This window comes from Stenella coeruleoalba (assembly GCF_951394435.1).
Source record: "Stenella coeruleoalba genome assembly, chromosome: 11".
In the NCBI taxonomy this organism is placed as follows: Eukaryota; Metazoa; Chordata; class Mammalia; order Artiodactyla; family Delphinidae; genus Stenella; species Stenella coeruleoalba.
Genome location: NC_137157.1, coordinates 49,536,758 through 49,563,830, shown reverse-complemented (window position 1 = coordinate 49,563,830; position 27,073 = coordinate 49,536,758). Strand labels below are relative to the sequence as shown.

Sequence of the window (27,073 nt, the reverse complement as noted above, 5' to 3'; positions counted from 1 at the left end):
CTATTTCTCCAAATATGTATTAAACATTTGTATTTCCTGTTCTCTGAGCTGTCTAGCCATATCATGTAGCAATTTACTCAGTCACTCTGAATTCCTTGCACCAGTAGCCATATTCTTCTATTCCCTGGGTGTTTCCTCTTTCACCTCCTTTTCGGCAAAAGTTGGTTCTGTTAAATCTCTATATAAACTTCAAAACATTGTCATGTTCACACAGGGACACACACACCCAAATTTGATAAAAATTTTTAAAACATTGTTGCTTTTAACACAATATATATACATTGTAGAAAAATTAGAAAGTATAGGTAAACAAAAAGAAAATAAAAGTCACAGATAAGCACTGTTTACACTTTAGTATGTATCTTCCCAAATTTTGCTCTATGCTATACCATTTTTAAAAGAACATATGTGGGATCATGTGTGCATACTGTTTTGCAATTGTTTTTTTACTTAACTCTATTTCATAAACAGCTTGCCATATCATCAAATGCCCTTCATGGTATTTTTAATGCTAACAGAACACTACGGTAGATAATAGCGTGGACTTTAAAGGCATACAGCTATGAGTTCAAATGTTGCCTCCAAAATCCAAATTAAAAGACTTAGTTTCTTGGGATCCCTGGCGGCACAGTGGTTAAGAATCCGCCTGCCAATGCAGGGGACACAGGTTCGAGCCCTGGGTCAGGAAGATCCCACATGCCGCGGAGCAACTAAGCCCGTGCACCACAACTACTGAGCCTGTGCTCTAGAGCCCGCGAGCCACAACTACTGAGCCCATGTGTCACAACTACTGAGCCAACGTGCCACAACTACTGAAGCCCATGCACCTAGAGCCTGTGCTCCGCAACGAGAAGCCACTGCAATGAGAAGCCCACGCACCGCAACGAAAAATAGCCCCCGCTCGCCACAACCAGAGAAAGCCCGCATGCAGCAATGAAGACCCAACGCAGCCAAAAATTTTTTTTAAATAAATTTTTTTAAAAAAAGACAGTTTCTTTAAGCCCTTTGCTCATCAGTAAAATGAGGATAACAATACTTATTTTATACTGATTGTTGTTTAAATAAAATAATACAATTTATAAAGCAACTTAACAACATGGTGATAACAGGTGTTTAATAAGCATTTATCAAATTAAGGAAGATTTGATTAAAAGTTATTTTGTTTTAATTTCCATCTCTTTGCTTTTCTTGTATATTTGGATTTGTACTTCTGTGTGCACACACACATGTGACTTGTGCTATGCCACTCTTCACATCTTTTTCATATTTCTTTTTTTTTATAAATTTATTTTATTTATTTTTGGCTGCGTTGGGTCTTCGTTGCTGCGCGCAGGCTTTCTCTAGTTGTGGCGAGCGGGGGCTACTCTTCGTTGCGGTGCCCAGGCTTCTCATTGTGGTGGCTTCTCTTGTTGCAGAGCACGGGATCTAGAGCACAGGCTCAGTAGTTGTGGCACATGGGCTTAGTTGCTCCACAGCATGTGGGATCTTCCCGGACCAGGGCTCAAACCCGTGTCCCCTGCATTGGCAAGCAGATTCTTAACCACTGCTCCACAGGGAAGTCCCAATCTTTCTCATATTTCTACTGGGGTGCTTTTTGTCCTTGTTGCTTTGAATTCATTTATTCATTTATTCATTCACTCATTCATCCAACAATGACTTATTAAAAGCTACTGTGTGCTTATTTTACCAAGGATAGTAAACTTTTATCTTTTATGTTGCAGATGTTCTTTCTAGTTTATAGTTTGCATTTTAATTTTGTTTATGGTAGGTTTTGGTGTACAGAAATATTAAATTTTCATGCATGTGTTCTATTTCTTATTTTTTGTAACATGCTCAGAAATTTCTTCTCTACCCTAAGGGGATCCTTTATTATTTGGAGTGAAAAACCCTGTTTTTTAAAAAAAAGTCTGAGGCCTGAAATGAAGAAAAACAAAATAATTGGTTTGATATAGAACCACCTTTATAAAATATCTGTTTTGCACTCTAATTTGTTTTTCAAGAGCAGGCCTAGCGTATTCATTATTTGTGTTTCCGGCAACTAGCACAGCATATGACACATAGTAGGTTCTCAACAAATGCTGACTTTCCTCAGAGAGAACAGAGCAGTCAGAAAAGGCAAACTCAGTAACCAAACATCAGAATTGAGAGGAAAGATCTTAATTAGGCTGACACTACAACACTACAGAGAAAACATCAAAAAGTTCAAAATCAAACATTCTACAGCACTGTCGTTCTTCTGTTGTTGAGGAGATAACACCTGCTCTTAACATTTTCTCAAGCCCCAAATAGCACTACTAGTCTATGGGGCAACATTTCTCTAAGTGTGCTCTGAACTACATTACCCTTCAAGATGCTCCAACAGCAAGAATCCTATGATCAAATAAATTTGGCAACCACTTCGCATTGCTTTACCCCTTCTCGTCAACTCACCCGCATACCAGAGGCACAATGAACTTCTGCATAAATAAACCTCTGAGAAACTCTGCAGGTACTCATTTTCAAAGGAGACAGAGAAGAAACTGAGTTCAGAGTTTATCTGGGGTACCCAGACAGAAAGGAGGGAACCAGGGAAATGATGGGTCCTAGCAAAAACTAAAATCAGTATTCTGGGATTCAGGAAGATCCTGGACAAAGCACATACTTAAGACACAGAAAAAGACCAACGACTGGAGGAGACACAGACCAGGCAGGAGGCATTCAAGGATGTCGGCAGGACTTAGGTTACATGGTAGACTGGGCAAGAAGCAAGCACCAGCATCCTGGAAGATCATGCGGCAGGAACCAGGAACAGGAAGCAGGGACCCAGGCGTGGCTGAAGATGGAACAGAGAGATGTGGCAGCCACATCACCCCAACCAAGAGCTGGGCTGGACTACAACATGCAGTGGGATCCCTATGGCTACCAATCATTTGCTTCCGAGCCAGGCTAATTATTCAACACTCATTTACTAGGGGCAGGGCAATGCACTCTGTGCAGGGATTTTCTAAAATTTTCCACTTGACGATCTGTCCACTACGGTAAAAGGCGTTATGTGTGAGAGCTTGGATTATAACCAGCCCCGTGTTCCTGATTTATTGCAGTGATGCGTAGCATGCATTTAGACTGGTACCCTGGCAGTACATTCTTTAAATCTACTGTGATGGGACAGAGTACCAAGTGGAAAGGGCCATCAGCGCTGACGTCAACAACAAATCAAGTTCTCCCAGGCAGGGTTCCCCTGGGAGACTCAGAACCGGGTTAGACAGTGCACAGAGTGGGGTCAAAGAGGTAACATCTAGGCATCAGTGGAATGAGAAGCCAGGCAGCTCCTTTGGCTGTAAATAATGCAGGGTTCCAGGGGCAGAAGGGGTCTGGGCTGGCAAAAGAATCCTCTCTGGATCCCAGGTTAGCTTGGTCACAACGCTGTCAGAGTGGCTCTGCTGTTTTTGCTCTGTATTGCTTTGCATTTGCCTGTAAGCATTTAACTGTAGTGTTGACACAAAATCTTCATAAATCATCACGTCTTTGCAGGTTTTCTACACTGAAGGATAATAGTTTACTTGGTGTGTTTAGTTTATTGTCTTGGTTTAACATATCTTGAAAGCCTTGCAGTGAACAAAGCTATTCTTCAAATGCAGCCACTGACAGGAAAAGGACTGGAAATTCTGATTCACGAGCTTGATGTCAAACCGAACCACATGTCAGCAGTGAAATAAATGGAGGCATATGGTTTTAAAATCAGTCCTTTTATCCTGAAACAACAAGTTTCAGGCCCTTAAGTCTGATGCAAATTAGCCTAGATGAATTTCTAGGTTATGTTCATAATCACTTTTTCAAGTACTTTTAACCAGTTGTTACTATTACCAAATATTTATATTAGCGGCAGAAATTTGTGAATGACCCCCCTTACTCCTCACAGGATACAGCGATCTCCAAACATCCTGGCACCCACCTTGAAAAACAATCCTCAGGTAACTGCATCACCCACAATTACACAAAAACCTGGACTTATCTTGATATCATCTTGTAATTAGCATACTCCTCTAGATTTTACTGACAGGTACCTTTAGAGCTACTCTTAAAAGCTACTACAACCCTGCAGAGTACGTGTTGTTATGTTCTTTTTACAAAGGAAACAAAGGAGAAGCCAAATAATTTGTCGAAGGCCGAAGAGCCAGTTAGGGTAGGAGTTAGTATTCAAATTCCATTCTGACCCTACAAGCCGAAATCTCTCAATTATCTTGCAGTATAGTCAAGTTGCCTAAATTGTTTTCCCATAATAGAAAGTAAACTTTTGATCACTGAATATCTTTCCTCATCCACTGCATACATCCCAAATCTAGATGACATGACAAGGAACCCAGGAGGGGCCTTCGATTCATTTGGGAGTCTTCCTTAAGTTAAACAGTCTACAGGAGGTGAAGGGGTTTAGCTCAATCGATCAACAAGTGATTACTGAACGCCTCAGACTTTTTTGTGCCAGGCATGACAAAAAAAACATAGGGAAGTAATAGAATTGATCATTATTCTGATAGCCTAATGTTGGGGGATGAGGGGGGAAACCGAGCAAATACCTTGGGAACTTAGAAAGAGATAAAGTAGGGATCTTGTGAGAATAAAGAATCACTGATACACAAGCAAATGACAGTTCACATGTAATAGGAGCCTAGGAAAATTAGTTGTTAAAAAGGTGCTTTGTGGGGAGGAACAATTGCATTAAATCGGTTTCCTTAATCTAGGTATGATTCATGGTTATGCTGAAATTTGAGGTTATGTACCATGCAATCAACCATATCTAAAGAAAAAATATTGTACTAGTTAAGAGTGCATGTACATATGAAACACTGCCTTAGAACCAAGAACGAGGCTATACAGGGACTTCCCTAATGGTGCGGTGGTTAAGAGTCTGTACTTCCACTGCAGGAGGCATGGGTTCAATCCCTGGTCAGGGAACTAAGACCCTGCATGCTGCGCGGTACGGCCAAAAAAAAAAAAAAAGAATGATGCTATATAATAACATTATAAATGTTTTCCTAAGAGTACATATAAACATTCCCTAATAGGTCTGCCATGTAACTATTCAGCCCTTTGGTTTCAGTAATAAGAAAGGAAATTAAGTACTGCTTCCTGTATTTCATATCAAGAAAAAAACAAATGACATAATAAATTATTCAGTTAAAGGCCTTTTTTATTTCACTCCATTAGAGTATAATGAATTGGCTTAGAAAAATTAGGGTAAAATATACTAATCTTCATTTTACTGGCATGTTATTACACACTTGGTAAAACCAACTGGACTTATCTAGGGCCAGAAGGAGGCTGTTAGAAAGATACTGCTTTCAGTTCTCTTCTAAGAATCAACAATGAAAAAAAAATATAAAGAAATATGTAAACTATTCAGGTTTGCTTTTTAAAAACACCTTGTCCTTGGTACAGCTTCTTCAAATGCCACATATAACAAGAACAAAAATGATTTTTTCACTTAAAGCAATTGCATGATGTAATCCAATCATGTGTCCTGGTACCAGGTAGTAATATACTCTACTCTTGACTTGTACATAGTTTTTGCCTCTAGATAGAGGGGAGCAGATAGGCTTATTTCTTTCTTACCATGATTTTTCATAATGCAAACTCATTTTGTCTCATTTATTCATTCATTTCACAAATATTAAATATCTACACAGTGCCTTGCACCATGGTAGGCGGCGTGGACATAAATAAGGCCACGACACAGCTGCTGACACAACAATCATATCTCAGAACATCAAGAAAAAGATTTTCACTGTAAAACACTCCTCGGTCATTTTTCTGCTTTACAACACCAACTGTATCATCAACAGAGGTATATTCTAGCAGAAAATATTTATAGTTTTAAGACATTAAAGAGCACTTTTCAAGGGGCAGTCCACAGATTGCCAGTACTGGAAGGGAAACTCTACTCATCTTCCTCCTTTCTTCTTCAGCCCCAAAGGGGAGACCAGGAACAATATGGGAGTAGTACTAAAATTGTTCCTGTTTCCTCTTCCCCTGGAATCAAGATGGCGTAAAGCTCAAACGCAAACCCTGAAAGCAAATCGTAAATAGGAACGTAACTACTCCGTCATCTGAAAACCATTTCTCTTGCTTTCTTAGTACCACTGCCTTGGCCCCTCAATTCACTCAACAGAGATTTACTGAGCGCCTACGGCAAGCCCAATACTTCTGTGTGCTGGGGATGGAGCAGTTAACAAAACAGATAAAATCCCTGCCCTCGTGGAGCTTCCATTAACAAAAAGCAATAGGCTATACAACATACGCATAAAAAAGTAAAAGAAATAGCACGTCCTAGGGTGCCATGGGAAAAACGAAAGCAAGGAAGAGAGAGGAGGGGTGTTGGGGAGGTTACTATTTCAAGTACAGCTGGGCAGGGAGGCCTCACTAAGGAAGTGACATTTACACCAAGCCTTGAAGAAGGTGAGAGAGGGCGTGACACAGGCAAAGGGGAGGGGGAGGGCGAAGACAGACCCTGAGACAGAAGCCAACTGGGTGTTTCTAAGGCCAGGGTGCCTACAGTAGACACAACGGGAAGCCACTAAAGTGTTTTGAGCAGACCTCAGATATTTTAAAAGGATCACTATGCCTGTTCCGCATAAAATATTTGTCAGAACAGAAGACAAGGGGACAAACAGAAAACCCAGCTTGGAGGAGAATGCAATAAGCCACATAAATATAGATGATAGTGGCTTGAACTGCGTTGGATGTGGCAGAGGTAGATGACAATGGTCAGATTCGAGATATATAATATTTTGAAGGTAGAGTCAACGGGATTTTCTGACAGACTGGATGTGCAGTGTGAGAGAAACAGAGGGTCCCAGGAAGATACCAAGGGCTCTGACATGAACAAGCGGTAAGATGGATGTGCCATTTACAACGATGGGGAACACTAGAGAGGAGCGGGTTTGAGGGAGCGAACGAGGAGCTTGAGTTTGGATATGTTCGGTAAGTTGCTTGCCTGTTCGACCTTCAAATGAAGATGCTGGAAGTCCTGTGAACAGGGAAGCCTAGAGTTCAGGAAAAGGACCAAGCTGGAGACACAAATTTTGAAAGCATCATGTATTGATGACCAGATGACAGCACAAAAGAAGAGGAAGCACAAAGACCAAACCCTGGTGCACTCCAATATTTAGATATCAGGGACCTAAGGAATAAACCAAAAGAGACCAAGCAGGAATGAGAAGGGAAGGAGGACAATGTGACAGTCTAGAGGCCAAGTGAATAAAGGCTTCCAGGGGGGGAGTAGTTAATTATCTCAAATGCTTCTGACTGGTCAGGTAATACGGGACTGAGAATTAGCTAGCAGGCTTAACAATATGGAGGTCACTGGTCACCTTGGTAGAAGGAGACATAATAGGGCACAAACACTGGATTGGACTAGGTTCAAGAGAGAATAAGTGGAGAACTATTCAATATTAAACAGTGAATACAGACAAATTTCTCAAGGGATTTTGCTTTTAAGAGAAGCAGAAAAGTGGAGTGGTAACTGGACAGAGTAAGCGTCAAGAGAGGGTTGTTTTTTAAAGTGGCTGAAATAACATCATGGTTGAATGGCAATAATTCAGTAGAGAGGGAAACTAATGATGCCGGAGAGACAGAGAACATGCTGGAGCCGCGTCCTGGAGGGGGCACAAGGGCATGGGATCTGATGCACAAGTGGAAGGCTGGCATTGAATAAAAGCACACAGTTCAACCGTAGTAGCAGGAGTGAAGACAGAATATACGGGCACAGATGCAAACAGAAGTTCTCTTCTAATGGCTTCTACTTCCTAAGTGAAATAGGAAGCAAAGTCTTTAACAAAGGGTGAGAATGGAAGCAGAGGCAGTGAAGATCTGAGGAGAGAGGAGAGAGCAGGAGTATGGGTCAGCTAGGAGAGCAGAGGCATGAATGAAGACCAAGCAAATGCAGCTTGGTAACCCAGCAGCACTAAAAGTGCGCTTGAGAGTGGCAATCTTGAAATTAAAGTGAAACCAGTCAGCTTGGCCGAGTGTTTTTCTCCAACCATATTAAACGGCAGAGGTAAAAATTAGGGTGGTAGAAAGTTGAGTTTAACCAGGTTTTCTAGATGAGACCTATGACATGGAAGAGGGAAGAGGAAATTAAGAGTACACCCAAGAGACTGATTATATATGAAGGAATTGAGGCTGGAAAGAAGGGAAATGAGGACGTGAGAGGGGCGTGGAATAGTAAAAAGGGGGTGAGATCAATGGGTTTTAGGTCCTCGTGGGATTGAGGATTATTGGAGTCAGGATCACAGAGGCTGAGTTAGAAAGATAGGTGCTGACTGGAGAGCAAGACACCCGAAGATGAGCCAGAGGGGAGCAGTCACTGGCAGTGACAAGGTTGAGGGCAGCAGTTCTCAAACAGGGTGGCTTTACCACATTCCTATAAGTAAGTGGGCGTTCCAAAAAGTTTTTGGTAATGTGGGTGAGGTCTATTCATATTTACCGTATTAAAATTAAAACAGAAAATTTGTAAACATAAGGATATACAAGTACACATTTCACTAGCTGCCAGAATGAAGATGTTCATCACATGTCATGTAACCTCTGAAAACTGCTGTGCACTCATAAATGCATGAAAGTTCCAATGGCAATTCATGTCTGAGTATCGTTATGGAAATTAACAGACCCTCGGAAAGTGTCTTAAGAACACTCACTTTGAGAACTGCTGGTCTAAGGTGTGGCCATGAGGCAGACATAACAACGGAAAGAGAGGAAGATGCAGGGCTGAGAAACGAAGAAACTAGAGGGACAGTTTATGTGAAGACTGAAATCACAAGAATTACGACGGAAGTAGGGCTGCAACAATAGTGAGCCAGGAGTGAAAGTGGTCAAAGACTGCAGGAAGTGACTGCAACAAGGAGAAACCATGGTTTATGTGGTCTGATGGCATGAGATTCAAAATTCAGGATTTTTAGGAAGGAGAGAAGAACAGTCTGGAAGTAGCAAAGAAGGACAAAGAGGACCTTCTACTCCTCCTCCAAGGGTATGTGAGAGAAAACTGCCACCACTTGAGAGAGCACAGGGGAAGCAATGAGTATGTCACCTTCTGTTCAAAAGGAGCCGTTTCCAGACACTTAAAGATGAAATTTATAGGAACATTACCTAAACCATTGATTAATCTTCTGTTCCTGCCCGTTCTGGACTGAATGTTTGTGTCTCCCCCACTCCTAACCCTGCCAAATTCCTATGTTGAAACCCCTGACCCACAGTGTGACTGTTTTTGAAGACAGGGCTCCCAAGGAAGCAATTAATGTTAAATGAGGTTGTAAGAGTGGGGCCCTGATCCCACAGGATTAGTGTCCTTAAAAGAAGAAAGAGTAGAGAACTCTCTCCACCCCCACCCCCCAACCTCGTGCAGGCTCCAAGGGAAGGCCGTGTGAGCACACACAGACAGGAGGCAGCCACTGGCAACCCAAGAAGAGCACTTTCACCAGAAACTGGCCTTGCTGACACACTAATCAAGGACTTCTAGCCACCAGAACTGTAAGAAAATACATTTCTGTTGTTTAAGACTCCCAGCCTGGGGTATTTTGTTATGCAGCACAAGCAGACTAATACACTGCCCTCCCTGCTTCTTCAGCATGAGCAGCAGAGGCTGAGAGGGTAGGATTCTGAGTCAATGCAGTCATGGAATGCAAAGCCCAGATCACACTTGATAATTTTAGATGACTGCTGGCAAAAAAACTAGGGCTACTCTTTGGCGGTAGGGTAAACATGTATGTATGTATGTATGTATGTATGTATGTATGTATGTGTGTGTGTGTATATTTGCATTCAAATTCACTAGAAAGCCAGATGAGGTGCTTTCTTATTTCTTAGTAGATGCAGCACTACGGGTATCTGATTCTAGCCTGGCAAACTGTCATTCTCTTAACTAAAATTATAGGGGGGGAAGTGAAATAGTAATAGAGAAACTAAATTTATATTCCCTTGTTCAAGGTTCACATTTAACGAAAATGTGCTCTGCACATACTAGAAAATTACATATTTAAAAAGAAACACTTGAATTCATCTGAAAAATCTAATTTTAAATGCCACTCTCTCTTTTTTTTTTTTTTCGGTACGCGGGCCTCTCACTGCCGTGGCCTCTCCCGCTGCGGAGCACAGGCCCTGGACGCACAGGCTCAGTGGCCATGGCTCACGGGCCCAGCCGCTCCACGGCATGTGGGATCTTCCCGGACCGGGGCACGAACCCGCGTCCCCTGCATCAGCAGGCAAACTCTCAACCACTGCACCACCAGGGAAGCCCCCGCCACTCTCTTTTAATCAACAATCCTGACACTTCAGAAGAGGGCAAGGTAGAAATCCTTATGACTAACTAAGTTGAGGATATTAGTGCACTTTTTCAATGGAAATTCTGAATATTGATAACAGTAGAAATACTTGACATCAGAAGGTATCAAGAAGGAAAGCTATTCTCAGATTATATATCAGAATACATGAACAAATAAATATCTACTACATTATTATCTGAATGTTCACCTACATTATTTTCCACTGTTTTGCTGTTATTTTTAATGTGCTAACATTAAAAATTTTTAATGTGCTAACATTAAAAATACATTCATTAACTTTTTCTCGAATGATGAACTGTACCTAAAAAAGATATAAACTCTAGTAACTTATGCTGTCAAACTATCAAATTTTCATATTTTCTGCTATATTCAACAACTGTGAAAGCAAAAGAAATGAACACTTCACCAGTAAAAAATATATTTATCAATTCTAACATCAATTCATACAAAAAGTCTTGATCTCTTCTAAAGATCTTTATTCTAAATACAAAGTAAACCTTTAAAATACATGAATAACAGAAAATGCACATTGCAATTACACGACCAACCATGAAAAGAAATATGTCAGTTCTCAAGTTCACACGTTTGCTGATGAAATACAAAGGGCAGATTTCTAATAAAACTATTAAGTGAGAAAGGTGTGTGTACAAGGTAGGCCGAGAGAAGGTATTGGTCAAAATTACTTGCCAGCCTCAAGCTACATTATCTCTGGGCTATTAGACAGTTCTTCTCTGTATCTTTTTTCCCTGACATTCAGATCTTAGGGACAGGTGTCCACCTAATCATGGCCTATTGGACTCTTCTCCCTTATTATTTATTCACCCTGCTGACTCCTGTCCCTTCCAGTTTTAAGTTTTCAAGTCATTTAAGCCACTCCAGATATCTGGGACAGCAGAGAAAAAAGAAAAAAAAAAGAAGGGAGGGACAAAAGATCAGATGTAAGTATCCAATACCCTGCAAGGATTCAAGACTCGTGACAAGTACAAAAGGAGAGGAAAACTAACACCTGTTTGGTTTTCAGGACATTAGTAAACATTCTGACCAATGATCCGTCTTGCTAGCATAAAGGTCCCTACTGGGCATAGGCAGAATTCAAGGTAGCACTGGAACAATACAGTGGCAATATATGCAGAAGGTGGCATAAGACAGGTAGGGATGTTGGCACCTCCCAAGATCCCACAAACTCCATAATGATTCAGGAGAAATTGTTGTGTTCTCTGGCTCCCAGGAGGGATATAGACATGTTGACAGGACTGGAACCTAGATGAGGCCTGGGGTTTGACAAAAAGGTCACAGGCTGCATGTTACAACCAGGCTCAATGGCAAGATCCAGGAAGCCCAAATCAGCTGCCAGGATGACATTCAAAGACCAAATGGGAACAGTCGCATTTCAGTGGATACCAGTCACCAAGCATGCCAACTCCAAAGCAGTGGACGCAGTGAGGGTCATACAATGAATAAAATGCCCTTCACCCAGGGCCATGAGGATACAGAGCTTTCCCGTTCACCCGAACACCATCTTGGGAATGAGGGAAGGGAAAACCCTTGAGAAATGAAACAACCGAAGAGTCTTTAAACAGGAAACTAATGTGCTCTTAATGACAAGATCAGGTGTTTTCAGTGGGAATGGGATCTTGAAGGCAAAGTGAAAGCAGCTATAGAAAATAAGTTACGTTTCATTTGTATATTTTAATAGTAGTGTGTCCATTTTCACACACACATACACCCATCCTTCTGAACTCTGCTTCCCAACACTAGCTACATAAACATATTCTAAACCAGTACTATCCAAAGTGTGGTCTACGGACAGTGCCAGTTAGAAAACTGCTTATTACCTATCCATGGTTAGATGAATACTGAAAATGAGGGTAGGTGTTGAGAAATTCCTGCAGCAGTCTGGCATTGCCCCAACATCTAAGTCCGTGATGAATGGGTTCATCTCACTGAACACGACATAGACAAGTGCAGATGTGGTCAGAATCACGTGGGGAGTTTCACGTGGTGCAGTCACTACAGGACCACATATCAGACTGGGGGATAAACAGCCCTTCACCACAAGTAGTCTTAGAAGTACTGATGTAGATCAGCCTAATACTACCACCAACTGCATTACCAATACTGGGGTTTGTATTTAGGATCACAATGGTGCAAAACAAACCAATGAGAAAAGAGAACTTCACAAGCAAATGACATGTTCATGCCCCGGAAAGGCCAGGTGACATCAGACTGTTGAGACCAACGTTCCACAGGAGTTCAACTAGGGAAAAAGTGAAAGTAGTTCAACTACTTTCCACAGCAGCAAGTACCATATTCATACTACAAAAGGGAATTTTGTTTCAGGCAAACAATATCAAGTCGCATGAAGTAGATGCTGTTCACTTGGAAGTTATTGATTTTTTTGGTAGTTTTGTTTACATTTCATTTGTAAAATCTGTTTTGGTTCTGTGGTTGTATGAGACCTGTAAGCATCAGGAGTTTACACCTAGTTTTACGTTAGTACATATTTAAGTAACATAACAGAAATAAAGTCAGCAGTGGAGGTCTGCAAGAATTTTTTTCTTCCCTAAAAAGGTTCCATACATGATTTCAATTTGAGAAGTAATGGTGTCTTGGGGTTTGCGTTGAGGTCAGAAGCCTAGGCTGGAGAGCAGCAGAAATTGAAGAGGGAGAGGTAGCAAGGTACACTCAGCATCTGAGCGGGATGCTTCCAAGCCCAGTGGGGAAAGAGGCTGCTTCCAAGAATTGTGCAGCCTGTGTGTATATGTTGTAATTTAGTTACATCACTTGAGTTATTTTGTTATCAATGGGAGCCTAAGGGGGGACTCTCATATTTGAACTTCATTTTGGAAAACTAAGAATTAAGATTCTTTAATGAAAGCTTCCAGTTTATGAAACAGAAGTTATGCAATAACGCCTCCATCCAGAAATGGTCAGCTAATAGATGTGCTTTAAGAATCTCAGTCTTGGGCTTCCCTGGTGGCGCAGTGGTTGAGAGTCCGCCTGCCGATGCAGGGGACACGGGTTCGTGCCCTGGTCCGGGAGGATCCCACATGCAGCGGAGCGGCTGAGCCCATAAGCCATGGCCGCTGAGCCTGCGCATCCAGAGCCTGTGTTCCGCAATGGCAGAGGCTACAACAGTGAGAGGCCCACGTACCACAAAAAAAAAAAAAAAAAAAAAACCTCAGTCTTTCAACAACTTCTTCCCTTCGTAATGTAACCACGTAGCAATAATAGCTTTCACCCGATAACAACTTTAGGAGGTCTGTATGACAAGAATCATCTCTACTTTCAGATAAGCAAATGGAGGTTCAGACGGGCAGGCTGTACCTAGACCAGCTAATCAAGAACATGGCCAAGGGAGGACTTTAACCCACTTTTTGAATTTTGAGTCCAATGTAAGAATTATTTTTAAACTTTATTCATAGAGAATTTAGTTGTTTTCAGAAAATAATAATTTTTTAAAACCCCACCCAATTCTGTTAGTAGGGGAAGACATTTCTCTAAGATAATAACTACCACTTTTCTCTTTTTCCATTAAAAAAAAATCACTTTAAATTCCAGATTAGCATTCGGATATAAGTGTACAGGATAATAATTATTTTTCCTTTAAGATTAGATAGTATATGAATTTTATATAATTAAAAGAAAAAACGAGTGCATACTAAGCTATCATCATGACCCAGCCTGGTACCCAATCACTTTGGTGGTTGTCTATTTTTACATGATTCTACCAGACTATGTTTACATTTTTCCCCTACATAGATTGGGGAGGGGGGAGTAAAGAAAGGCAACATGTAGTGGAAAGAATACCAGGCTTTGTATCAAGGTACTGGGTCTCAAGCCACAACTGTAAATCTAATCAGTATCTTCACCAGAGACTTACACCCTCCACATTTCCTACGTTCACCTGCTCACCAAGCCCTCCTCCGGTACATCTCTGCATGGCCTGCAACAGGGCAGTAGATTCCTACCTGATTCCCACCTCTCCAGTCCCTTCTTTTTCTTTTTCTTTCTTTTTTTTTTTTTTTTTTTTTTGCGGTACGCAGGCCTCTCACTGCTGTGGCCTCTCCCGTTGTGGAGCACAGGCTCCGGACCCGCAGGCTCAGCGGCCATGACTCACGGGCCCAGCCGCTCCACGGCATGTGAGATCCTCCCGGACCGGGGCACGAACCCGTGTCCCCTGCATCGGCAGGCGGACTCTCAACCACTGCGCCACCAGGGAAGCCCAGTCCCTTCTTTTTCTAATCTTCCCTCCTTGCTACCGAGATGACCTTTCTAAGACATAAATCTGATCCCTTCACTCCTCTGTTGGAAATCCTTCAATTAACTCCTCATCACCTGCTGGATACAATCTGAACTCTGCCACCTGGCATACAAAGTCCTTCCAAAGGTGGTCTCATCTTCTCCCACCCAGTCTCCCCACCGCTTGGGGAAAGACGTATTCTTATTCGACAGTCCATATGCATATTCATACTCTATGCTTCAGCCCCTTAAGAAACCAGTAGTGGTTCTTAAAATATTTTATTCCATAATGCTTTGGAACACACCATGCCCCCTGCCTGAAATATCTGTCCTCACATCCCCTCCCAACCTTCTGAACTCCTCCCCTTCCTTCAAGTCCTTTAACACTTCCTCTGTGCCACCTCCTTTGAGAGCGTCCTCAGAAGCTTCCCTCTTCCCACCTGCCCTCGGCACATTCAACCCCTCTTCTCTGCTCCCCCAGAGCTAATCTGTACAGGAGGAGAGAGGCTATCATATCCATGACTCTGTAACTATGCATAATAATCTCCTTGACAATGGGAATGATGATTTGCTCATCCCCAGCACCCAAATGTCAGTTAGTTGTCAATAACTGTTTACTAAATGTATGAAATGTGCCCTTGGGCACATTTCCCCCTATACTGGAGTTTCTTCTTCTTCATGAGAGGGTCAGACCAGAATATATCAAAGACCTTGGCCTCATAAGTCTCTGTGTTTCAACACAGCTTTTCACAAAACACTGGACTTTCTTTTTTACTGGTTTATGAAGTTTTTAAAGGATAAAAACTTATTTAAAGAATAAAAACTTATCATTTCATCATCAGGATGCCTTAAGGTGTCAAGTTTACAGATCTATATCAAGATAGCGTAAAAGTAATACCGGTTGCCATTACTGAGCCTTGAACTATATACAAGGTACTGACAGAAATTCCCCCACACTTTTTAATTTCATTTACTCCTCCCATGAGGTAGATGTTACTTGTCCTCATTTTAAAGAAGAAAACACAAGGACTTTGAAAAGTTAAAAGATCACAGAGCTAAGAGGTGCTGAAGTGGCTTTAAACCCACAGCTGTTTGACTTCAAATACCTTGTCCTCCATCACTCTGCTGGGTGAGGCAAAGGAATCTATCCAGGACACTAGCCTCGTCTTCACATTCTACACAACACCTGATTTAGTACTTAAAGTTTAATCACTGTTGAAATAAAAGGCGGTAAGAAATTCAATCAGGCGCATTTTAATCAGCAGATGTACTTAAAGAACGTTGACTTTCCCATGAAACTGACAACACCCTTTGGCCACTGACCTGTCTAAATAAATAGATGTCTTGAATATGGAATTTTGTTCCAATAGATTTTTATATTTATATTCAGGACACCTTCGAATTTAAGGAGAAATAAACTTTCCTAAAAGGTAAAACAATAGATTCAAACCCAGGTTTCGCTCTTGTGTTTGAAGAGCACTCTCTGTTAGATGTGTTACTTTGTATTACTACTATTCTTGTATTTTTTATTACTGAACTACTATTGTAATTTAACTGAAAATAAACTGATCAAATCCTAAACGCCTTAAACCACCAGCCTTCACACAGCATTTAATGTAACCATGTTAAAACCCATGATAATCAATTCTCAATAGCCTTTATTACCAATTTAAGTTGATCCTTCTTTTTTCTTCATGAAAAACCAATAAAGCTGCCGCAGGAAAAAACATTATCTGATGCCCCTTTGGCCACTGGGCCTTCTGATAGATAGCCAGGCCGAGAGCTCAGATGGATGGCTTTAATTAAATAAAAAGTTGGCAAAAGAGCAAATGTACAGTGGCTATTAACAATATAGTAGTTTCCTAGTTCATCGCAGTGAGGGAAAATACCTAATTCTTGTTCATTCTTGCCTTCATGGCAAATACTCTGATAAAAAGGAAAACTATGTAATATTTCAAGTCCTTGGGGGAAAAGCCATTCATTTACATGAGTCTCTTTAAGTTTAATCAAATAACTCCACTTAGAAATATGCTGACATGCCAATCCTTACAGTTAGGGTTAATAAATCTACCTAGCAAAGACAGTTTTTCAAAAGCCCAAAATATACTTTGGAAGCTTTTCCGCAGGATATGTAACTACAAAACTCTCCTCGTGAATTCTTAATGAAATATTTGGTGGAAGCTTATTAAAATTCTGTCCAAAAGAAAAACCGTAAGACATTATAATGTTAATACAATGCTAAAAACCTCATCTTAGGAAAAGTAACAATTTCTTTTACGAATTATGTCTAGAAACGGGTGCCCTCAGTCTTGGCTTTGTAACTTGAGGCAAATTTTTTCATTCTCTGAGCATCACTTTCTTCCACTGTCAGGGGAAATAATAATACCTACCTTACTGGCACGTGGTAAGGACTACACCAAATAATGCTCAGGAAATGTCAAACACAGTGCCCAACGCACAGCAAACTCTTGTGCATTTTGATCTCTTCTCTCTTCCCCACAGCATTCCCCAGTCAAGACTCAAATTTCAAATTGGACTTTTTATTAAGCAGGTTATGTGGGGTAGGGTCACCAGATCTCCTTGTGATGTGGAAAATGAAACAAACCAAAGATGTAATAAAAGCACACTACTTAAGCCCCCTGTGCCTTCTCATACATATTTTATAAACACTAATTCTTTACATCTAATAAGATCCAAATACTCTCATCTGACAGAACAGAAGCAAAACCCCAGACACAGTAATTCCTACAGGGGTCCAAAGGGAAGTCCTCAAGTTCACTTGTAGACCTCCAAAACTTATGAGAAGAACAGAAAGGCAAGAGGGAGGGGAGATATACAAAATGCATACATTTTCCCATGGAGAATATGTATACACCACACACACAAACATTTACTAACCAAGTCCACACAAATCAGAAGGGAAGCTACAAGGCAAAAGAAAGGCATCATTAATTACTGAGGCACCTATCCCTTTACACTAAGGTTTTCCTTAACAACTATATTCTCATTACACACGATCAGCTAATAAGCAGATTAAAACAACAAATGAATTGCTTAATTTAATTTGCTTGGAAGGGATATTAAACAGAACAGTTTTCAGAATCATTTATCTTCTTCTAAAACATTTACCCAAAAGTGTATTAGGCAGTTTCTAAATGGATTGGGTTTATCAGCTCAGGCAGAAAATCGGGGGGAAGACAGAGAAATGTGTCCTGAATTTTAATAGCACGTGGGTGAATTTTTACCGTACATGGGTGAATCTTAACATGTCATTTTGGAAATGACGGCATTTCCTGCAGCAACTCATATGTTACAGTTTCTCTGCTCAGCACTGCATGCAGTAGCAATAGTTCACTCAATATCATCTTGACAGAGGCATTCAAGGTGAACCCAAGTTATGAAGGGTGTGTAGGTATGGCATGAAGTCATATGGATTGGCCAGACCTCTCTTTGTATGTGACAATACCAAGAAGGCAGGTTCCCTAAATCTTTGAATTGAGATTAGCGTTTTTTTTTTTCCCAAGAATAACGCCTAGAAATACTTGTTCAAATACATGGTCCTTAAAGAAGCTAGCAGCCTGTATTAATTTGCATTGTTTCAGAAAGAGATTTAGCTAAATAAAATCTACATGAAAAAATGGTATGCTAGAGTAGTCTCCATAATGGGTTTTAGAATGTTTAAATGTAAACTGGGGTTGGGGGAATGTGGAAAGAACAATGGTTCTATGAGCACAACCAACCTTAGAATTTAATGGTAAGATATTATAAATGGGCTTTTTGGTCAATGTTATCCCCAGACAAAATTTAAAATGTATTTGTTCCCTTTATGTTCCTTATTTTCCTAACCAACCTGATAGTTTAATATTTCTGTTTATATTTGACAAGAACCTAATTCAACACTATTTGAATCACTTAAAAGGAAAAATGCTAAATACAATCTGATTTCAAATGCAAATAGAAAACTGCTCATTATTTTACAATAAAATTCTTCCAAAACAGTAAGACAATCTCAAGTAGTATCCTCTGACACATGCGTTAAAAATCAGTTCATTCAAATATATGTATATATGTATACATATATATGTATACACACACACACACAATTGAAACACAAACACCAGGTAGGAGATTTTAAAAGGAACAAAACACACATTTGTGCATTCCCCATGAAGCAGGACCTCAAAAAGAAATGCCACAACCAAACAAAAACAATACTAATTAGAAAAGCATCACTTAATATAAGCAAGAAGTAAGAAACTTTTTAGTGAAAAAAGACACCAGGTAACAAACGTTCCCTGTTTTCTCCTACTGGAGAAGTTAAGGCAGAATACCCAATTTCTGACTCAGATTTTTATGTTCTGGAGGAAATTCAGTCTTATCTCCAACAAGCAGATTAGGCGCTCATCTTTCAAAGTTACCATATATTTCTAAAAGACATAAAAGTACATTTTGTCACGCCCCAAAAATCTACCCATTTCAGCATTCTGATAAAACTTGTAGGCAGCACTGCAACGGTTTTTTAGCAAATGGATACATTTAACACCAAGTCCACTGTGACGCTGAGTTGACAGGACAGACACTCCACGCTTGACAGAAGGCTTTCATTTAGTGCTTTTACCTGGTTATAAATTATTGGTACTACTATTTGCACCTTTTAAGATATGACCTACTAAAGGGAAAAGCAGAAGTTTTTCTAAAGCAGGGGTGGCATTTTGAGTGGGTGAACGTAAGTTCGGTCACCAGAACGTGTGCTGGGAAATGAATGCACATCTCTAATAAGGAAGTGGTTAAAAAGGGATGAATTCCCTGAGTCATTAAACAGGATATAAACCAAAGACAGGTTGTGCCACCTAGAGAAAAACTGAAAATCGTACATTCGTTCTTCAGTAGTAGGCATTATTTCCAAAACCTGAAACTTCGGGCGTGCCCAATTAGCAAGCCACCTTCCGTACCAACTCATCATTCTGCTGGATTCAGCTCCCCTGACAACTCTGCCTACTCCACTCACCAGACTGGCCTCCTCACCCCGCCAGCCACGCAGCACCCTTCATCCTCGGCCCTGGCGGTTGCACAGCCCATGCGGACCCAGCGTCCTGAAACCCTTCCAACTCTAAAGCATTTTCCTCGAAGCAGGGCAGGCCGGGGTGGGAGGAGCCGAGGAATAAACCCTGGTGGACCTTGCCAGCCAGGGGCCCTCTGGACGCTAGCAGAGCCACGGCGCACACCCCCCTGGCCCCGTGCGGCCCGTAGAGGAAATTCTGGCACACTCAGTACATCATCTCCAGGTTACCGAGATGAACTCCCCGGCCAACCTCCGCACAATCCAAACACCATGAAATGACCTCAATAGAACCGAGCCTTGGAGGTGCAAAAAAGGCCTTCAACTTTCCTCGCCGCAAGTCACTTAAAGGCAACGTGCCTAGTACACTTGTCAGGCTGAAGCACAAAAGGTCTACAAGCCACCTGGCACCGAGAGCCGCCTTTTACAAAGGAAACAGACAGCAATTACGAAAAGCCCGCAGTCCTGCGGTATTAACTTGACAGCGGGGACTGCACTGGGGCATAACTCATCTCCGAGGCACTCTCAGCCCGAGACCCTCAGTCTAGGGACAGCTTTCCCCCTCCTCCCCTCCCCCTCCGGAGACCTGCGGCAGCGCCCACTTGCCTTCCCCCACGCTCTTCCTCCGCCTCCTTCTTGCTGATTCTCCAGCAACTTTGGGTGGCAGCACCCTCAAAGCCCAGCCCGAGGCGGGGACACCGCGAAAGCGACCACGGGAGGGAGGAGGAAAGTTTGAAAAGTCACTTAAAACACTGCAGGACTACCCCCGCCCCACCCCGGCGCCCGGTCACCCCAGCACCCACCCCGCAGAAGGCCGCCCGGGGCTCCACGTGCAAGTGGGCCCTGGAGAAGCTAGAGTTCCCCCCACGTCCTCTCCAGAAAAAAATCTCTGCCCGTCTTAAAAGTTCCCTACTGCAGCACCCTCCTTCTCCCCCACCCCCACCCCCCCCAAAAAAAGAAAGAAATCTGGAGTTCGCACGCCGCCGCCGCCCGGACTCCCCCGCGACCCCGGAGGGCGCGGCGCCCCTCCCCCGTCGGCCGCGGACAGGTCGGGAGGGAGCCCGGGGAGAGGGAGGCTCCGGGGCGGCCCCCGGCCCGGACCCCCTCCCCGGCCCTCCCCGCCCGGTCGCCCCGCTCACCTCTCTCCTGCTCTTCCGCCTGCAAGCAGATGGGGATATTCTTCTTCCAGCCCGGCATGGTGTCTGCTCCCTGCGCTCGCTCTCGGGCTCGCTCCTCCTCGCCCGCTGGCTCTCCGTCTCCCGGTGCTGGCCGCGCCTCCCCGCGCCTCCCCACTCGCCCTCCCGAGCCGGCCGCGGCGCTCTCGGGGCTGTTCAGCTGGGCTGGGGCGCCGAGGCGTCTCCCGGGCGCATCGAGGCGGCGCCGCGCGCCCCGCGCTCGCCTCAAACTCGCCGGCGGCTCCGGGTGGCTGCGGCCGGGCCGGGCTGGCCGGGCCGGGCGGAAGGGGCTGCAGCCGCGGCGGCGGCCGTGTGGCCGGGAGGCCTGGCCGGGCCGGGGGCGGGGGGCGCGTACAGGCCTAGAGCAGGGGCTGCGGAGCCCCCGGGAGGTGGGCGCGGACGGCTGGAGTGGGCTCGCGCCGCCGCCTCTGTCCCCTCCTCCTCCTCCTTCTTCCCCTTCCTTGTCTCTCCGCCGCCAGCAGGTGGGACTCGGAGCCGCCGCCGCCGCCGCCGCCGCCGCCGCCGCCGCACAAAGCTCCGCCGGCGGCAGGACTGAGGCTGCGGGTTCCCCAGGCGCCTGGTGGCGGAGCCTCCCCCGAGACGCGCGCGAGGCTGAGCGGGCACGAAGGGGGCGCGCGCGCTCACACCCTCCGCGCCCCGGGCGGCCGGCCTGCCAGGTACAGATCCTGGCGCCGAGCCGCGGCTGCCGCTCCTGCCTCCCAAAACCTAAACCGGCGGCTGCACCGGCTTGGACGACGACCTTGCTGAAGTAGGGGGCAGTGTGTTTCCCTCTAGTCCCTCCTCCCGCCGCTCTCCCACCGGCCCGGGCTGTCGCCCCCTCCCCCTAGCTGAGACTTTGCAGCTGCGGAGTCGCTAACTTTGCCCTCAGCTGAGAGAAATCGCAACTTTCGCCCGGTCCTCGCCAGCCGGGGCCGGGAATACGTTTTCTGCTCGGGTGGGAAGGGCGTGAGTAGAGAACCTCTTTTGTTTTCAGTGAAGCCGGGAGACCTTGGCTCAGTGAATATTTAATCGTTGTCTTCAAGTATAAGAAGGGTTTTATGATCAGGTTTTATGATTAGTTTCTTCCCCTTGTCATAGGTTCATAGAATATCGGTGGAAGGGTGAATTGAGGGGAGAGGGCAGCTTTACGGTAGAGTCTGGAAGATTCCGCCCAGACTTGGGGGCGCTTGCTTGTGATTTCAAAAGGATAATGTTAGGAGGGGCTCCTGAGTCTTCCACTTGGCAACTAACTGCCTGTCCTGCGGGGTTACCTCGCTGGGGGCCCAGCTAGATAATGCCTAAGTCTTCACCTCCTGAGTGTCTGATGGGGACTGAGGAATTTGGGGCCCTAAGGCTATAACTACTGGTTTGTAGTTGTCAGGGACCAACCACTTATGACTCTCTCTGCCCTGCAGTTTATTTTGGCCTCTGAAGGAACTGCAGTTTGCTCTCCCAGACTGAGGACATTGGCCCTTGCCAGGCTTCTCTCTCTCTCTTCCCTTGGAAACGGAATAATACAGCCAGAGGAATGTAATAACTACAAAAGACAGGAAGATAGAATCTTTTTTTCCCTGCCACTGCATAAGCAGTCTTATCAGGCTGGGATGTTTGCTTCTGCTGCTGCCCCTTGGCTGGGTGGCTGTCTGTCATTACAGAACTGCGGAGCTGCCAAATACAAGTGGCTGTCTCTCCTAAACAAAGGAGAGGCCCGGGCCCAGGAACCTCAATGAGTAAAGGAATTGAAGGGCTAAAGGAAGGGCAGAGTCAAACCATCCCCGGGGGTTATCAGTAGAAATCCCATCTGAGCTGCTCAAATCTTCTTTCCAGACTCTTTGAGAAGTAAAATCCAGAAAATCAATATGAATGTCGCACCTGTCACCTTTAAATGACCCACTCTCCATCCTAAAATTAACAAGACTCCTTGGGTACTTTCCTCTTGTCCTGCTCTTGTTTCAAGATGTAGTCCCACCAGCCTTATGTGGAGAACGGCATTTGTCATAGATTCTCCCAAAGGGACAGGGTAAACCCAGCCATAACCAGGACAGCCGGTGCCTGTACACCGCAGAGACTTAGGTTTTGACAACATAGAAATGACTGCAGCATTGGCGTGCTTGCTTTTTGTGTTAATAGCATCTTATATAGCATATTATGTATGTGGTTGTTCTAACAAGCCTAATTCTAGAAGACCTACACACTAAGGTAGGGACTAAACCATACTCTTATAGTTACATTGCAATCAGTGGTGCAGTTATCCTGCCAAGATGAGTGACAGATTACAGTTGCTAGGGAGTTGCAGCTCACAACTGTTAAAATAATAGTATTTTAGCTAGGGTAGACAGAATTCCTACTATGTGTTAGACTCTGGGCTAAAAGTTAGAGATACAAGAAAGAAGTTGATATTTAGTAGTGGAAGATTAAATTAATATATTCTGCTGTGTGTTAGGTCAAATATTATTTTACAGATTATATAACTGAGACTGGTAAAGAAACTCTTAAGAAGGGATTCATATCTTCCCCAACCTCAAAGTACCTACTGTCTAAACCCTTGTTCAACAATATCCAATGCCTTGTTTCATCTTTGTATGTACATCTAAGTCATCAGTTGGGCTCTAAGCTCTGTCAGGGGGAAATAGGGCTTATCTCTTTCCATCTCCGGAGCCAGGGACAGTAAGCTCTCAGTCAGTGATGGTTGATGATGATGGTATTTAACCTCACTAGAGCTACCCCTAGCATATTATCTAAGGGAAATAGGCCCTAACACTGTGAGATCACCACTTGATAATATCAAACCAAAAAAAGAACTAAATCATTTAAAATTCAGTCTGATATATTTGGTTCCATTGTCCAAAGCCATCTCATATTCAAAGCATTATATCTAAAAACCTATTCCAAGGAAATTATAGTGCTATTGGGGTAGGATATAAGACATATTATTTTTTCCTTTACTAAATTTGAAAATCAATGTTCTTTAAAGATTACAACTGCAACTACAATTGCAATGTCTGTTTCTAAACATCTGCTCACTTAAGAATTTATGCTCCTTTTCTGAACACAAATTCTTCCAAGGTATTTGTGCACTTTGAGTGGCTTTGCAGTCTGCATTTACAGAATTCAAAGCTTAATTTAAATCAATTGTTTTACTTTGACAGGTACACAGTTGACTGCACAGGGCACAGGACACTCCTAAACGTGGCCTCGCTTGATCTACTTTTCTATTTACAATTTTCAAAATACAGTGGAGAAGAGACATGTTTTCTTACTACTAGTGCCTCTCTCACCTGGTAGAAAAGGGGAAAAAAAACTTGTAAATCGGGCTTCCCTGGTGGCGCTAGTGGTTGAGAGTCCGCCTGCCAATGCAGGGGACTCGGGTTCGTGCCCCTGGTGCCAGAAGATCTCACATGCCGCGGAGCGGCTGAGCCCGTGAGCCCGTGAGCCCGTGAGCCCGTGAGCCCGTGAGCCATGGCCGCTGAGCCTGCGCGTCCGGAGCCTGTGCTCCGCAACGGGAGAGGCCACAACAGTGAGAGGCCCGTGTACCGCAAGGAAAGAAAAAAAAAAAAAACAACCTGTAAACCAAAGGCTTTAATGTGACTGCTTGATCACCTTTTCAAGCTTATGTGGATGCACTCAGTTCATTAAAGAATTTGGAAATGTGTGTGATAGAGAGAGTCCGTAGCTGCCCTTCCATTTCCTCTATGCCAACAGTTAAGCTTCCAGTCTCCTGCTCACAGGGCCTTTCACCCTAACAGAGTGTTATGACTGCTTGGGACTGAATTTCATAAGTTTGAGGAGTTCCCCAGGAGATGTAAGATCCCAGCTGTTATTTTGGATTGGCTCCAGGGCCTGAAAACATCCACAATATATGTTTTTAATCGTGCATTGACTTTTACGAGCACCCACACTGCATACTGAACAGCCACCTGGAAGTTTCAATACTGCTACCAAAACCCAGCACTTCTTTTCTATTGCATGCAGTGAATTTGAAAACTCTTTTAACACCTAATATGCACTCCTAGTGGGTACCCAAGGATTCTTTTAGATGTTGTTAACTCACTTTTAGCTGCAAAACCCTCTTTGAAAATTTAAAATGCAAGAGGAAGCTTCCTTGGATAGTTTATCTTCTTAAGGAAAAAATAAAGGGAGCAGAAAGCAAACAGAATGAATCCACATGGGTTTTATTTTAAAATCCTCAGTTAGAAGAACATTACTGGGGAAAGGGGAAACATGGGAGAAGCAGCAGCTCTAACATGAGTAATTTAAGTAAGGCATGTGTGAAAGCCAAATGAAAGTTCACCTAAGAAAAATATTAGCGTGTATTTATTTATTTATTGGCTATGTCACACAGCTTGTGGGATCTTAATTCCCTGACCAGGGATTGAACCTGGGGGCTTGGCAGTGAAAGTGCCAAGTCCCTAACCACTGGACCACCAGGGAATTCCCTAGAGTGTATTTTTAAATGACAGTACAGGGCACAGTGGTTGGGACAACTAGTAGTTAATCTTATGTGTCACCTTGACTAGGCTATGGGATGCCCAGATATTTGGTCAAACATTATTCTGGGTGTGTCTGTGAGGGTGTTTTGGATGAGATTAATGTTTAAACTCGTTAATTGAGTAAAGCAGATTGCCCTCCCTAACGTAGGTGGCCCTCATCTAATCAGTTGAAGGCCTGAATAAGACAAAAAGACTGACCCTCCCCAGAGTAAGAGAGAATTCCTGTTGCCTGACACTCTTTGAAGTAGGACATCAGATTATTCCTGTCCTTGGACTCAAACTGAAATTTCACCTCTTCCTGGGTCTCAAGCCTCCCAGCCTTTGGAGGGGAACTACACCATCAGTTCTCCTGGTTCTCAGGTCTTGGGACTCAGACTGGAACTACAGCCTCAGCTCTCCTGGTCACCAGCTTGCTGGCTGCACATCTTGGGACTCATGACCTTCTATAATTACATGACCCACTTCCTTAGAATAAATCTCTTTACACACACACACACACACACACACACACACACACACACACACATCCTACTGGTTCTGTTTCTAGGGAGAAACCTAATATGGAGACCTATGTTCAAATCTTGCCCCTACCACATAATAACTCTGGGCAATTTATTTAACCTATGTGTTCCTCCACATAGGTAATACCTATATGACAATGTAATGGCGAGGATTAAATGAGCTGGCACTTAGGCACTTAGCACAGGACCTAAAATGTAGTTTTAGTTTTATAGTTGGAAAATATATTAATGCATTGGTTAAAAAAGAAGTTATGCAGAGCAAACTCTTGAGACTCATGGCTGGGTTTCAAAAAGTACAAGAACTCCCTAAAATTGTGTGCAAATGTTTGTATGAATGTTTATGATTCCATCGCCCCTCACCTCCCTGCCACACATGCACTTGGGGATGCAAGAAAGTCTATAGTTCTCATCAAGTTCTCACAGGAATTCCAAATCCAAAAAGAGAATAAAGGTCCCTGATAAGAATGAGAAGAAGACTCCATAATAGAATTAACTTTTGGTTTTGCTAAAGAAAAGAATTAATCCAAAAGAGATTTATCTTCGTAAATTAGCTTTAGAATTACTGACACTCAAACTCTCCATCCTCTCTTTCCCGTTAAATTCAAACTTTTCACAAAGTCATCCATACTGCTGACACCCAAGTTTTCAGTTCTGATTCACTCCTAAACTAACTGCAATTTCTCTCCACAAAAAGGCATGATCATCATTTCAGGACCCTGGGGCTAAAACCAGAAGAACATTTTGACTCAGTCCCAAGTCTCCAGTTGGTTACCAAGTTCTTTCAAATCTACCTTTGAAATTATTCTTGACTCTCTCTCCTTCCTTTCCATGAACATTGTCCTGACTCCTGCCTTTATTATCTTTCACCTGGTCAATCCCAGTAGTCTCCTGCAGATTCACTTCTTCAGCCCCTCCTTACTCCAAACCACACCGCCGCCAACCTTGTTGTTTCCCTTTGAGTAAAATGACACGCTCTCTTTCTGCCTTCTCAAGTCTTCCAGCAAATCCTCATACCTATTTCATTTTGCCTTCAGCCGCAAATGCTCTCCACATATGCCTGCCCTTCCTTCCTTCCTTTCTCCTTTCCTTCCCTCCCTCCCTGTCTCCCTTCCTTCCTCCCTTCCCTCCCTCCCTCCCTCCCTTCCTCCCATCCTTCATTCTCTCCTTGAACTGCCCCCAATAGCCCCTTAAACCCCCTTTACTTTGCATCACTTCCATTCCCTAAACAAATCATCTGCCTCCAAACTCTTATATCTTTGCTCATTACAACTGA

The 27,073-nt window shown here is 43.4% G+C and overlaps 1 protein-coding gene across 4 annotated transcripts in view; it reads right to left on the bottom strand.

Annotated features, from left to right (window-relative positions):
* GRIP1 (glutamate receptor interacting protein 1) overlaps nt 1-21,415 on the bottom strand; it is a gene marked incomplete at its 5' end in the record, with an annotated part of 698,195 nt that extends 676,780 nt beyond the window's left edge. For 3 of the 4 annotated variants that reach the window (XM_079937948.1, XM_079937949.1, XM_079937950.1), the window contains one exon: nt 20,754-21,415. In XM_079937948.1, the coding sequence (XP_079794074.1) occupies nt 20,754-20,811 (58 nt within the window). Of the gene's footprint in view, nt 1-19,563; nt 20,041-20,753 lie in introns of those variants that run through there. The other variant, XM_079937951.1, reaches the window with a different exon arrangement.
* Nucleotides 21,416-27,073: the final 5,658 nt, after the last annotated feature.